Here is a 14,551-nt window from a genome sequence, read left to right as displayed (position 1 = left end):
TGTGCACACATCACATTAATAACATGGAGGAAAGCTGCAGTGCCAGAAGATTCTCTTCTGTTTGCCATAATTGCTGCCATTAGTAAAAAGGAAGAAAATGCATTTGCTTAGTCCATCAAAACAAGTTACACAGCATTGAAGGAATAAGAGTTATATAGCTGCATTGCCCAGTATGATGTGGAGTTCAGCAGGGGTCTTGCTAAAATTATGCCTACATCCTCTCCCATTCCACTGTAAAAATAAAATAAAGCCACTTGTCATGTTGGTAGGGCTCGTGGAAATGCCCTTGTCATCTCAGAGTGAGTCCTCAATAGAGTTCCTATTCCTACACAATTTATTCATCAATCATTTGAAACCCAGTAAATTGCAGAGTGCAGTTATCCATGGCATTTGTGAATGGGCAACTTGCTTTTGTTCCCACAGCAGGGGTGAAGGTGGGAGAAGCCAAATAAGCTGCAGTTAGTCTTACTGGTTCACTTAAAATTAAAACTAACTAACTAAACCCCTGCAACTAGAGAGGCTTGCTGTATGTTCTATGTCTAGTTATGCCATTTCTAAATTGTCTTCATTCCTTTTCACTAAGACCATAAGTTGCTGGTGTACGAGATTTCTAAATCATAAAAGATTGTATCTGTGGGTGGAAAAAAAATTTATATGCAGTTTTCTGGGATCATGAATGTGGTAATGAAATAGAGTTTTGAGAAGTTCACATTTTTGTCACTCTTCTTTTAATCTTATTTCTTCTTTTACTTTTTTCCCCAGGTCATACACCTGTGCCTGTCAGCAATTAGTTGCTTTCTTGCAAGTACCCCAGCATGGTAATTGTTCAAACTAATTTTAAAATATTGATTTTTTTTTGCCCTGACAATTGTTGATCTCAGATCCTTGCTTTAGCAGGCCAAGGTATGTAAATAAGTGTAAAATGGAATAATAGTTTTTAAAAATTGTTTATTTTATCTGAAAATTCATCCTACCTTTGGTTTTGCTATAGAGAGTCTCTTAGAATGTCTATTGTCGTGTTAGAATGGTAATGTACTTCACTCTGAGTTACCCCAGTTTTCCAGTTCTTCTCAAAGTTTTTTTTCATGCATATTGTGATTCTCCAGTAAATGGAGAGTCTCTGGCTTATGAGTACTGTTCATGGAGTTTTTTTTCACTTTATCAAAATTGTCCTAAAGGCATGCAGTAAAATCTGAGTCAAAATGTTAGTGTCATAACACGTGAGTTATAATATTAGCAATAGGTGCTTTGGGAGGTTTTAAGATATTAAATGGTATAATTTTTTTCCTATATATCAGTAAATTTCTAATAGGCATCTAACTACACATCTCTGTAATTGTTGTGGTCCCATTTGATCAGTTGGCACAGCCTCGGGGTGGGTGAGTGGTGGGGGAATAATGCTGCTACACAAGGGTTTGAACAAAAGACTTATCAACTGATGCCAGCAATTACTTCAGAAGAAGTAATCCAAGTGCTGTGTAGACATAATAGCTCTTTAAGGACAGTGGCATGACTGTGAAAACACAGTGTCAAGGGTAAAAGCAGAGTGTGAGCCTTGAGTCACTGTCAGTGATTTTGCCACCACTGAGAAGCTCATTTCCAAGCCAGGAGAGGTTTGCAACACTTAGTTATAGAAAGGGAAGTGAATTCCCCTTTCAGATCAGCCATTGTAGCCTGTACCAATTATCTGTTATTTTTTAATGTACTGAATATTTTCTTTTTTTTATCATCACTCTGCAATATAAATATTAAAGTAAGTTGTAGCCAGTATTATTATGCAAATCTCCCAGAAGCTTTCAATAGTTATGAATCATCAAATGTGTTTTTAAATGTTAGCTTTTCTCAGTAAAATGAAACAACTCACCCTCTGTTTGTACACTTTAATTGGATGGAATGAATTCTTAGTTTCAATTTGTAATTATACACAAAACATCAAATGATATACAGATAAACTTATTCTGTGTTTGTTTGGAGATTAAGCAATCCTCAGAGTTAAATTCTGGAAGCTATTGCCCCATTATCTGAGGAATTATTTTTATTAGTGGAACAAATCTGGACATGGTTAGCTTTGTTTGACAGAACAAATTATATGAAAGCCAGAGGAAATGCATATTATCATGTGTTTCTGCTTTTCAGTCATTCCTATAAAGATATTTTTATGAAAAATTTCTGTAATTCCTGTTTTTTTAAAGTGGTATATTTAGAAATGTTAGATTGATAAATATATTTTGTAATTTATGAAGTAAAATAAAAGCATATTTAAAAGTAGGACTGATTTTTAAAATACTCAGCCTTCATCACACAGGAATCTTTACATGTACTTGTACTTTTTGTTTTTGAGAACATTTGTTTGCATTTTGTATTTCCCTCAAGCTGGCGTTGTCAGTTGAATTCTTTTATTGTCCACATCAGTTGTCAGTTCTCTGTCTTGCTAAAACAAGGCTGTTCTTTTTAAGCTTATCACCTTACAGACATTTTAGAACCCTGGATTTTTTGTTAATCTAGCTTTAAAGAGAATTATAATGTTTATATTACTACAGGCTTTCTGCTTCATGGGATTTCTTGAGCCAGCTGAGAGACGATAGTCCTCCAAAGTAGCACGGAAGTTTTGGAAGGTGGGAGAATGATATGACAGGTGTGCTGCTCTCTGTGGAAATCTGTCAGTTGTGACAGTTTTCACTAAGTTCCAGTGCAGTAATATTGTAATAGTGTGGTGATATAAATGTCAACTTTGTAACAGCGTCCCTCTGGAAAATCTGAGTGGGTGGACGACAGTTTTTTTCACCACAGGCTGAGCTATCTCAGCTTTTTCAGTTGGAGCAAATGTGACACAGGATAAGTGGGAATGAAAGAGGCTGTTCTCTATGGGCAGTGTTTTGCAAAGAAAAAATATCATTTTTCTGTGAATGTGCTTGAAAAGATTTCTATTGTGATCTCATATTTTCAAAAAGTAGTAATATTTTTATGAAAAAAACAAAATTGAGATTTGTTGTAGCATCGATCAAATAATTTAGTAACACAGAGAACAGTTATGAGTGCTTGCATGTATTATCCATCATAATGACATACATTCTTTTGTAGATTTTATACATCTTGTATTTCTAAAATAGACTGCTTACATAAAAAGATAACTACTAGAAAATGTGAAATAAATTCAATAATGCAATGCTTAGAACTTGCAAGTACAAGAAGAACATGTACTAATTCCTATCCACCTCCATTGTTACCTTAAGGGCAGCTCTCTCCATAGCAACTGAAAACTTTTCAAGGCAGCAATAAACTAATCCTCTCCAGCTTCCAGAGCACCATCAAGGAATTTTAAAAACATTGGACTTCCAGCAGCTAAATACTTCTGAGGATTCAGAAGGCCACAAACCTAGATACTCAAGCATTCTTTTTCCCTTCAGAAGGTAAGAAAATAACATTTAGAAACAAATGCTCATAATATCCTTGAAACTATGATACATATTCCTAACAGTAAAATATATCTAAACACCAAAAGATTTCCTAATATCTACAAACATACTAACTTTTTTTGGACTAAATGCCCATTTGATTCAGTAATTCTTTTTCAATTTTAAATAATTTGTTAACGGAGTTTCCTTTAAAATAAGACATGTATCATATTGCAGTTCAAAGATGAATGTATATGTGGCCGTTTAACATGTGCTTTACTATCTGAATATGTATGTCACTGCCAGCATCTGCCCATCAATAAAATCAAAACTTCTGTGGAAAACAGAAGTGAAACTATTTTATAGATTACTGTTAAAGCAGAAGGAGTGGTTTATTAGGAAGGATTGTGAACAAGAGAGATTTATAGTACAAAATGTCTTTTGCACCTAACGTTAACAAGTTAAGCTTGTTTGTCTTGTTTATTCACTGAGTTCTTTGAGTGAAATTATAACCTCAGATTTGTAATTCTTCCATCTGAGTAGCGATCACTAATTTTTAAGTACATCCTGTTCCTTCTTTTTTTTTGTGCAGTATAGCTGGAGTTTAGTGATGTTGGTAAAGTGTTTTGACAATATAACCTTCTTTGTATTATTGCTATGTAATGTAATTGCTGCACATTCATAATAGTATTAGACTAGCAATATTTATTTACAGCTATTTTTGTTACTAAAAACCTGTTTTCATGATGAAATGAAAATGAAAGCTATGGTATTTTCCTATTCTTACTGAAAAGAATTAGTAGAGAATGCAATAACATAACACTGAAATGAAAGCCATAGACTTTATTTTTATGAAGAGGGAAGGGCACTTTGAGACAACCTCTTATTGGTAATTCTAAAGAAGTTTTGAGGCCATGGTTGTCTTAGTTTCCTGCTGTTCTGTGCTGTAAAGCCCTTACAGGCTCCCTGTTGTTCAAAAACAGCTTGTCACTGCAAATCGGCTTAGCCGACCAATTAATAAATCCTTTCGAACATATTGCATTAACACTAATTAAACGGTTGGGTTTTTTTCCCTTTACCATTCAGATTCTTCAGGTTTCCAGTTTAAGCTGTGCAGCCCAAACAACAATCCAACATTCAGTGCAGATCACAAACTACAGGAAGAGGAGATGTGTTTTCTGACCAAGCATCCAGCTCTTGGGGTGGTATGTTCTGCTTTCATATTCAGCGTGCTCATTGCTGAAGGACAGCCTGGGGAAGAGCATGGGCAGGATGGCAGCAATCCTCCCAGCAGAGGCTCTCTGGTGGAAGTTTTACGCATTCTCTCAGCTGAAAACACTGAGCTCCACATGAACCACTCACGAGAACTGGTCAAAATGTTACTGGAGAGAGCTGAGTGCCCACAGCGGATTTATGGCATGCAAGAGGATTGTAATCTGGTTAGTGCTTCAATTAATGAGGGATATCTTTACAGGATCATCAGTGAGTTCTAACATTTGTTTGAATGATACTGTCCTGAATCCGACACCTAAACATGTAAAAATCTTCTTGTTGCAGCAGAAAAAAAAATGTTCCTGTTTTGTTTCATTTTGAATTATTATTATTATTTATTGTTTGAACTCATGAAAAGATATTCCAAACATGACAGACATTCCTTTTAAAGTTCCCAAGTGTTTGTTTTTCAGCAAAAGTTTTTCTGCTGAAACTTGGTCTAACAATAAAAGCATGAGCTTGAATTTGGGGCACAGGATTTCCACTGTGGAAAGACATAGGTAAACACTGGGGACCAGTTCTTCCACTTTTTTGTTGTTGTTCTGGATTTTACTTCATAATAATAAAACCCAGACAGGATTGTCTCAGATTTATGTGCCACTTCACTGAAATATTCAAGATTAAGGGGAGGGTTTTGTAAGCAGTTCAGGTCAAGGAAAATGAAAGGCAGAACAATGAATCTACAAATCCAAATTGAAACTGGAAGTAGTCCAGGGTACAGTTGCACAGAGGGATTGGTTGTCTACTTGAGAATATTTTGAGAACTCAGTCCTGATTCAATGAAGAAAGGACAGGGACAGTGTTACTGAGCAACTTAGCTAAAAGGGACGACAAAGAGCTTGGTCAGCCTTGGCTTTCATTACTCTGGCTCTGGCACTGTTCAGTGACCTACATACAGCAGTGTCACTTTATACCACATTTACGAAGATGGTCTGAAAGGTGAATGTTTTTACAAGGTGCTGTTTCCAGCAATCTGCCAAGCCAATGAAGTGGGAATCTTTTTATCCTGTGCAGTAGACAGCTGCTCACTTTATTAACCCTTTCTAAAAATGCTCCCATTTTTCATACAAACCCAAATGTGAAATTTCATACATAAATGTTGTAGGTGCCTCTCATCTCCTAAATGGATAATTTTTTATGAAGGAGATTATTCACACATGGGCAACACATATGTGTCAGATTCAGGCCCAGACTAAAAATGAACAACATCCTCCCAAACTTCACAAAAGAGGGGACTAAGCTTTTGTTTGCCCTTTTTGTTTTTCTTTTCTAGGGGCATGTTTTTTTCTTGTATTTGTGATGTATTTCTGGAGAGCTTGCTGGTGTCCTTGGATGGACAAAATCTAAGAGAAACTTACCTGGGGCTTACTTTGATCAGTATTGCTGCTCTGTTCAGGCTTCATCTTGGAAATTTTCTATAGGAAGACTTTGAGGACTTTCACCATTTTCAGTATTCCTCAGTGTAATCTGAGTCAGAAACACTGCACACATCCTCCACTGTCAGTGTTTCTGTGCCAGCACCACAGGCACGTGGTATTCTGTAGGAAATCCTTGAGAGAAATGTGGCATTTCAGTCACATGGTGCCCACGTGGCACTGTGCTGAAATCTTCCATGATGATTTAACAAGATTTGGTAAACCAAGATGGCAAAAACTGTGCAAGAAGCACTATCCTTCAAATTCATAAAAATTTGAAACAGAATGTCTCACCTTATATTGGCATTTTCTCTCTCATACTTGCCGGGAATCACTAATTGATTTCAGATTCAATTTCCCTTCTAAATCCAGGATTGGTTTATACCACATGACTTTATTTTCAGATTTTTTTAATTATTGTTTTTATGATATCTCTATTGGGCATTTAAAAGCAGTGAACTTTAACATTTTCTTTATACCCTCTTCTGGTTTGTTGTTATATAGTGGCCCTAAGAGCTTTGGGCAGGGCCTGGCAACTGTTGAATGGCATCTGACATTTTTTATCTCCTAAGCAAGCAGAAGTCATATATTTCTTGCATTGGTAAGCAAAATTTTTTTGGAACTTCTGGCCACTTAAAGGAAAGAAACTCAGATTTCAGTGCCAAAGTTTTGGGCTTCTTTTTTTGTTTAGCTTTTCTAAATCAAGGACAGATGTTTTTTCCTGTAAAAATAATAGTAGCAGCAAAAAACCCCCCAAACTAAAAACAAACAAAAAAACCCCAACCTAATGACTAATCACTTTATATTCTCTTAATATCGCTTCAAGGATCACTCACCATGGGCTACCCATATACTATGGAGTAACTGCATCTTTTACAATGCATCTGCTTCCTTCTGATTAGCAATTTTCTTTTCAGTCATCTTCCTTGTGAGAGCAAACAATGGACTCACTGATTGCAATTTATCCTCAGTGGATTTTAAAATCTTACAGAAATTTTTGAAAATTTTCCACTTCATGCCATATGTTTATTGCATTACTACTGAGTGTTCGCAAAGGCTGGTTGACTGACTTGAGGTCTTTGGGACAGAAAAGAGAATAGACTCCTCCTAGTTGAAAGACTAATTCTCAGAGACTGAATTAGGAAAAGTTAAAGACCTTAATAAGCAATGAAGGCAGAAAAGGACACAGTGAACCATACTGTAATCTAGCTTATTTATGTATATAAATAATTAATTTGGCTATTAGTGTCTACAGTTTTGAACATATTAAAAATCTGTGCTCAGATGTAAAGCCTGCACAGGGTGAATATGTAATTTCAGTCCCTCTTGAAATGCATTTGAAGGACTAAATGGGGTTGAGACCTTGTGCTAGCTCTGCACTGGATCTCATTGTTGCAGTTAACAGAATTCATTGAGAAACATAAAAATAGCTGTGTGATTACAGGCTCAATTATGTCTCTCAGCAGTACATTGAATATGGTATAACTTCTGTTTACATAGCCTCAATTAACTACAGTTCAGCAACTGTTTCTATCTCATAATGTAAACACATATAGAATGCACAGATGAAAATATAAATAGGCCTAGCCCTTATCTAATATATTTGTAACCAGAAGTATAATCTGCTGAAGCCAGTGGAAGGTTTTCGCTCTCTACAATGATTGATCAGAATGATTCCTAATTGTAGGGAGTCTCAAACCACTAAATTGTAGAATTACAGAATAGAATCATGGAATGGTTTGACTTTGAAGGGACCATAAAGGTCACGTAGTTCCATTCCCCCTACCATGAGCAGGGGCACCTCCCAGTAGACCAGGCTACTCAAAGTGCCATCTCTAGGACACTTGACTGTCGTTAAAAATAAAAGGGGCTCTGGAAAAAACCCCATGGTGTGATCTTGAAGCCATAGAACTCTGAAGAATTACCTACCCCCTCCTCCTGCCATTCTGCCAGCCTGCATTTGCGAAGTTTAGGGTTCGATCCCTTAAATATAGAACTTGTATTCTCTCGTTGTCCTTCCTGTCTGTATTTGCAGATGTCTGGTAGGGTGCCACTTGAGTTGAATTTCCATTTATTTTTATTTCTTCACAGTGCCTTGAACCAGATGCTTTGTTACTGATAACTGGAGGAGATTTAGAAGACCATCTCAGTGAAGAAGTATTTGAGAGAATTTCTCTTATTCTTCTCTACTACATTCTTCATCGTAGAGATATGTGTTCTTCAGAATTCAGCTTGAATGATAAGGATTATAAATTTTATCTACAGAGTATGCTTAGTTTAAGACATGATGAAGACTGTTATTATTTTTCACGGAATGAAACTGAAGATATTTTAGCTGCAGTAAGGCAACATTTTAAAACTTCTGAAAACCAGGTAAAGAAAACATATGTAAAAAGAACATCTTTATCACAGGTATAATGCCTTTATGCTAGTACAGAGACTGTGCCAGTACCATAGTCCTCCAGAAGACTTGTAGGTGAAAGTGTCCTAGCACAGGTTGAATACTGGTATTCTGTTTTATATGCTGCTTAATTCTTTTCTTTGAGTTGTTTCTGGCATGTGCCCCTTCCACAGGGTCTCTGGAAGTGGTTGGTGAAATACTGCACTTTAGGTACCATTCCTAATGGACAATTTAGATGCAGTTGCTCTGCTTAGGGCAGATGAAAAAGAGCACAGCTGTGTAGATGCAATATTTTGCACTTGGCTCCAAGGACAGAAAATAATTTCTCATATCTGATATTTGTTAGCATGGATATACTACCAGTGATCTATGAAATCTATTTGAGATAGATCTAAGGATCTATTTAAGATCCTTATCTCAAATAGGATCTATAAAATAATAGAATAATATTATAGAGTTCAAAGTTGAAGTATTTAAATGGTATAAAGCAAAACAGATCCATTACTGGCTGGTATAGGAGAAATAATGAATTCTTTTGCTGTGATGAAATCCCTGCCAGGTTCTACACTTCCATGTCTATCCAAAGCTGGACGAAATGAGGAATCTGTCCGAAGATATGATGGCTTCCTTCAGTAGGAACACATTTGTGACTAATTATCTACCAGCATGGATATGCCTTGTAGAAAGATTGTTAAAGAGAAGCTTAAATTTAAAGTTGAAAAAAAAAGCATATTGAAGAATTTCAGCTCGGATCATCATTTCTAAGTCAGGGAACGTGCTGTGAGTTTTCTCACTGTGGTTTAGAATTCCTTATTTCAAATAAGGTCTATAAAAGAATAATATTCTGGAGTTCAAAGTCGAAGAAGAAACTTTTCCTTGTAATGGGCAATAAAAGAGGTTTTAGCCAGATTAGATAACTCCTAAAGTACAGGTTGACCTCCTGTCTGTACCTCCTTACATCTGTTCAAAGAATTGAGTTAAATTTGGTTTATACAAAGCTCAAAATTTTAATTTCATTAGATTTTCATTTACAGCATGCTATAGTAGGGTTTTCTGCACAAACAGAAGATGGGTAGGAGACCTGGCTGTGTCCAGAATGTTGAGGGCCTCCAGTTCCTCTCTCTGTCTTCTTTTTGTGGTCATTTCCCTCCATAAATTATTCATTGACCAGTGCTTTTGATTCTGAGTCTTGATGAACGTGCCGATTTCCAAGGACTCCAATGGTATCTGAGCAACTGTAAAGAGGCATTGGAGGGTATTTGGAATGTCAAGATGGAATAACAACCCATAAAATGCTTTACTGAGGGTTCTGTTTGTTTATGCTGGCAGTGTAATAAGTTGTCAAGTCTGTCCAGTAAGTGAGACTTCACCATTCACTGACTTGAGGGAAAAGAGGTTTCTTTTATGAAAGGTACACAAAACATAATAGCATAATACTTGGAATCACAACACTTGAGTTGTGGAAAAGGGCCAATGGCACAGGGTAGTCATAGAAGAAAAGCATTTTTAGTGGCTCTTTATGTGTTTTGGTTTCACAGAAAATATTCTCTTCTTTAGTCATGACTTCTGTTATCTTGTTTGAAATGAGAGATTTAAGTTTTAGATTGTGAAAATTTTAATGTATAGTGAATGAACAGGAAAAGAAATGGCAGCCTGCTCTCTGAAGTGTTTATGGCCTACATAAGGAGAGATGAGTATGTATGAAATAAATAGCTATTGTATTGGCTCATCTAGCTGACCTTTTAATTTTGCTAATATGAGTTAGAGAATAATTAAATTAAGTAATTGTTTATCTTTGTTGTTATTTCATTAAAACCCAACTATTTTCAGTGAAAATAAACAAGAAAGGAAAAAATGAAGAAAATATGAAAAGGGGGTAAATTTCCAGATAGTTAAGAGAGTTTGTAGACCTCCACACACATGGTTGTATACCACTAACTACTGTTTTTATTTGGTCATCCAGCAGGAAAGTCACCCTTTATCAGCAAAATGATATCTTTCCATATTGTCCCCAGATAACTAATCCATAAAAAATTATTGATTCCATTAAATAGGTCAGGAACTAAAAATATTTAAAGAATTCTTTCTGAAGTTTGAGGTGAAGAGTTACAGTCTGTATTATTTGAGCCAATTTCTCATGCCTTAACAAAAATTCCTTCCCTTTCTTCCAGTTTCTAGAGGTAGATGTAATTGAGGAGGACACTTGGAACAATAGAAACAGCAGGAAAATAACATTAAGCAAAAATAACCTGAATGAAGGATTGTACTTTTCCCCCATTAGATGCTGAGTAAATGTTCAAGATTTTTAATTCTATGCCTGTTCTCCTGAAAATGTCCTTTGATTAGCTGTCCTGCTGGCAATTACAGCTTACATCTTAGCGTTTTTTCTACTCTGGCTGTCTGTGAAATTGTTCTCCACAGTTTCTCCTCCTGTCACTTCGATTATTTAAATGGAGGTGAAAAGGACTGTCTTCATGCTGTTTTCTCCTGATTTCAGTGTGTTGATGTGAGCACTCTGGAGAAAAATGCTGATATAATGGACAGAGATGGCGCTGATGAAAACACTCTTCCACGCCTGGCTGCTTTAATCCTTACTCTGGCACTCCAAGGAGTTTGTATGGGGAAAGCAAGTTTGCCTTCCCCAGAATTCTTTATAAAATATATTTTCAGTTCTCTAAATAGTACCACTGAGCTCCAAGTGACAGGTAAGCTGGAGTATGCAAAGTTAATTTTCTTCAGGAAAATTTATTGCTGGACTTATCAGAAATGCTACTTAACCATAAATAAATAGAAGTATAGGAGTGCTCTAACTGGTCCAAAAATAACAAAACAAAAAACCTGAAACAAAACAAAACAAATGCCAAGCTCTAAGCAGAAGCACTATTAAGTTCTGCAAAAGGTTGTGCCTGCTTGGCAGTTTAAGAAGCTACACCATCAATTCAGAGGCCTGGTATGGATTTAGAAGATTGTTATAAGACATCAACTTTGCCTTTTTCGTGGCAACTGCTAACAGCAGCAGTTTACAAGCTTTTCAGAGCACTTTTTAAAAGTTACATTAAGTATGGGTTAAAACAGGTTGAAAAGTTGACTTGAGCATAGGTAAAAATGTTTTTAACATTTCTAGGTTACACAGAGGTACATTGAATCACAGAAATAAATACTAAAAAAAATAATAATCCTTAGCCCTAAACTGGGGCTTATAGATTGTATTAACAAACACTGGTTTGGCAGCAAAGTCCTTTCTTTAAAATTGCCCAGCCAGATCTTATAAAATAATTTTCACAAGAATGGATGGAGCCATCTCAGCACAGTGCTACTAAATATATATGGTGGAATCTGGGCCCCAGTGAAGGTAACAGCAGGATTTTATGCTTGGTGGAGTTAGGATGTCATTCAGAAAAATAAAAAAATGTTCTTAACCAGTTTGTTACAGAGTAAGTCTATTTTAAGTCTAAGATCATTATACTGTCCCTTTAAATTTATTTACATTCTTAATAGTAACTTCAGGAAAGAGTAAGAATATGAAGCATAGAAAAAGAAAATTAGATTTTACTACATTTAGAAAACAAATATACCTGCAAATATAGCTCCATTCAGATCTGTTTGTTTAAGTAGCCAAAAGAAAGTAGTGAAACATGTTATCAGAAACTTTTTTGTGAGAATTACCATTAAGATTACACCATTTGCATTTCCTGAGTAACAAGATTAAAAAATAAAGGATTATCATATGGAAACACTCCTATTAATCAAAATTTCTTTAAAATTAATTTGTGGACCCCTTTTTAATGGACAAGTTAAGGTTTACAGGAATTATCACTATGGCTTTATTTGACAGTGCGGGGCAGAAGGAAGGTGATAAGGAAGATAGGATAGGGCCTGCCTCTTAAATAACTGGGCATTCCATCAGCAGAAGCACCCATTGCATCCCAGCTGTGTCATGAGGTACATCTGTGCATGATCTCAGATTTGGATTAGGGATCTTGTCTCTTTCCTTCCTGTTTCAGTGCTGTGAGCAGGCATGCTTCCCAGTTAACCAAAAGAGAGAAAAAATTCACTGTCCTGTGCTGCACTTCTGAAGTGCAAGGACAGCATAGTATCCTGAAGATTGATTTCAGGATACCCTATGGAGGATGTGTTTCCTGATCCAAATAGCTGTCTGTGGCAGTTCAGCATGGAGTTCCATTTACACGGGAAAATTTGTAGAACAGTGAAATTATTTAGCAATTACTAGATAACTTTGTCAGAGATGCTGATTAAATGAAAGATGAATTGCCTTCCAGTGACATCTGAGTGTGATAGGTAAAGATGGAAAGGCTGAAGATCTGGATGTCTGGAACTTACAGAGTTGTTAAGCAGAAATTGCCTCCAGTACCAAAATGAGAAAAGAGTATTAAAATGAGGAATTGAATCAATGTTGTAACAAACAAAAAGAAAAAACGTTGTCTTTTAAATGTTTTGTCTTTTAAGTGTGCATTTTCCTATGGTAACATATCTGTTCTCTAATTAATTACTAGAACTAGAACAACTGCTCAATGTGCTTAGAGCCAAAAAGACCTGCACTGTAAATGGACAATTTCACAGTCACAAAAGAAGACATTACAGTATGGCAATCAGAGATATTGGAAGAAGAAATACTCCAGTCAAAGGAAACCATACAAAAGGAGACTATCTGAAAGGCTATTTTGAAGATCGTGAAAGGAACACAGATTGGGACCAGGTTAATTTATTTTTATGTTATTATAATGTTGGTGACAGAATTTCACTGACAGAAGTTTAAATTGATTTGCAAACCATGCAATATGTCTGAGGTAAAATGTATTCATTTCAAAAAGGAATGTAGATATAGATGAAAATATATATTTATATAGCTATATTTGTTTAAATATTAATTGGGAAAAAAAACTTTGTGGATGTTGAATGTACAATTAAGGTCACTGAGAGGGGCTAATAATGGTTAGTGTTACGTGGCGTCAGGTGTTTCTTCAAGACTCTGAGGAGTGGATTAACATGGCTTTGATGTTTTCTTACAGTTTTTAGAGATTTACACCTTAAGATTAGAGGTCACACCTTAAGTGACCTATTAGAAAGAGGGATTGTTTTGCATTAAGGAAAACAAAGTAAATTAAAGTTTCTATGTAAGTTGCTTTTAAAAGGCTTCTGTAAATTGAAGATTGGACATTTCCAAACTCTTTTCATAGCCATCTATGGAATCCAGAAGCCTACTTTAGAAAGTATAGAGACTGTAAAACAGAGCCTTAGGTATCCAAAGTATCCTCTCTGAGAACTTTGAAGGACACTGGCTTATTGCAGATGATTTTATCCTTATGCTAAGAATTTGAAAATAAATAAATGTTGTTTATGACAATGATCAACAAGATGGTAATTGACTTCCATCCTTAGACTGGGTATCATTCCTTAGACAAAAAAGAAGACTTCAAAGTATATAATTGGTATATATTTTGATGTATACACTTGAAATATATTCTTCAAAGAACAATTTTCTATTGTTTTCAACCCTTTACCATTTATATTAACTCAGTGGCAATGTTTCTTCTTGATTTAGGAGAATGGAGTGATGTGCAATTGACTTTTTCTGTGTGGTCATTCCATGATGGGAAGCTGAGACAAATTTCATCTGGTTAAATGCTATTCTGATAGATATTTATCTGTATAATTGTATTGCATTTGAAATGCATACTCTATCATACATTTATTTCTTTGCAGCTGACCACAAAAAAGGATCATGCTGATCAGCATGATGAGGCTTTTAATGTGGTCTCAAAATAGTCTTAAATTAAGGTCATTTTAAATATGTTTCATATGAATTTTAAATTATGGAGGACAGAAATCAGTAGTGATTCTATCTGTAAAAGCAGTAAAATTCTCCAGCAATTGAAGTATTTTTAAAGCTCAGCTTTTTTGAAGTCTTGAACTTCTAAAACTGACTGTAACTCAAAGGATAAGTGTGCAGGGGCATTATCTGAGTCTTAGGAGTCAACTGAAAGTCAAATAGTCTGTATACCTTAAAAAAATCACAAAGAAACATCTGGACAGAAGATAATTTCTCT

The 14,551-nt window shown here is 35.6% G+C and overlaps 1 protein-coding gene across 5 annotated transcripts in view; it reads left to right on the top strand.

Moving 5' to 3' along the window:
• Positions 1-783: 783 nt before the first annotated feature.
• Positions 784-14,551, top strand: part of SLC39A12 (solute carrier family 39 member 12) — a 36,554-nt gene continuing 22,786 nt past the window's right edge. The window contains exons 1-7 of one of the 5 annotated variants that reach the window (XM_064408607.1): positions 784-903; positions 2,541-2,615; positions 3,234-3,410; positions 4,482-4,834; positions 8,174-8,455; positions 10,981-11,188; positions 12,998-13,200. In XM_064408607.1, coding sequence (XP_064264677.1) covers positions 4,565-4,834; positions 8,174-8,455; positions 10,981-11,188; positions 12,998-13,200 — 963 coding nt within the window. In that variant the 5' untranslated portion in view covers positions 784-903; positions 2,541-2,615; positions 3,234-3,410; positions 4,482-4,564. Of the gene's footprint in view, positions 904-2,540; positions 2,616-3,233; positions 3,411-4,481; positions 4,878-8,173; positions 8,456-10,980; positions 11,189-12,997; positions 13,201-14,551 lie in introns of those variants that run through there. The other 4 variants (XM_064408610.1, XM_064408625.1, XM_064408611.1 and 1 more) reach the window with 4 other exon arrangements.

Source organism: Passer domesticus, chromosome 1 (genome assembly GCF_036417665.1).
Source record: "Passer domesticus isolate bPasDom1 chromosome 1, bPasDom1.hap1, whole genome shotgun sequence".
NCBI classification, from domain to species: Eukaryota; Metazoa; Chordata; class Aves; order Passeriformes; family Passeridae; genus Passer; species Passer domesticus.
The sequence above is the reverse complement of the archived record's forward strand: the minus strand, read 5'-3'. Positions and strand labels throughout refer to the sequence as shown.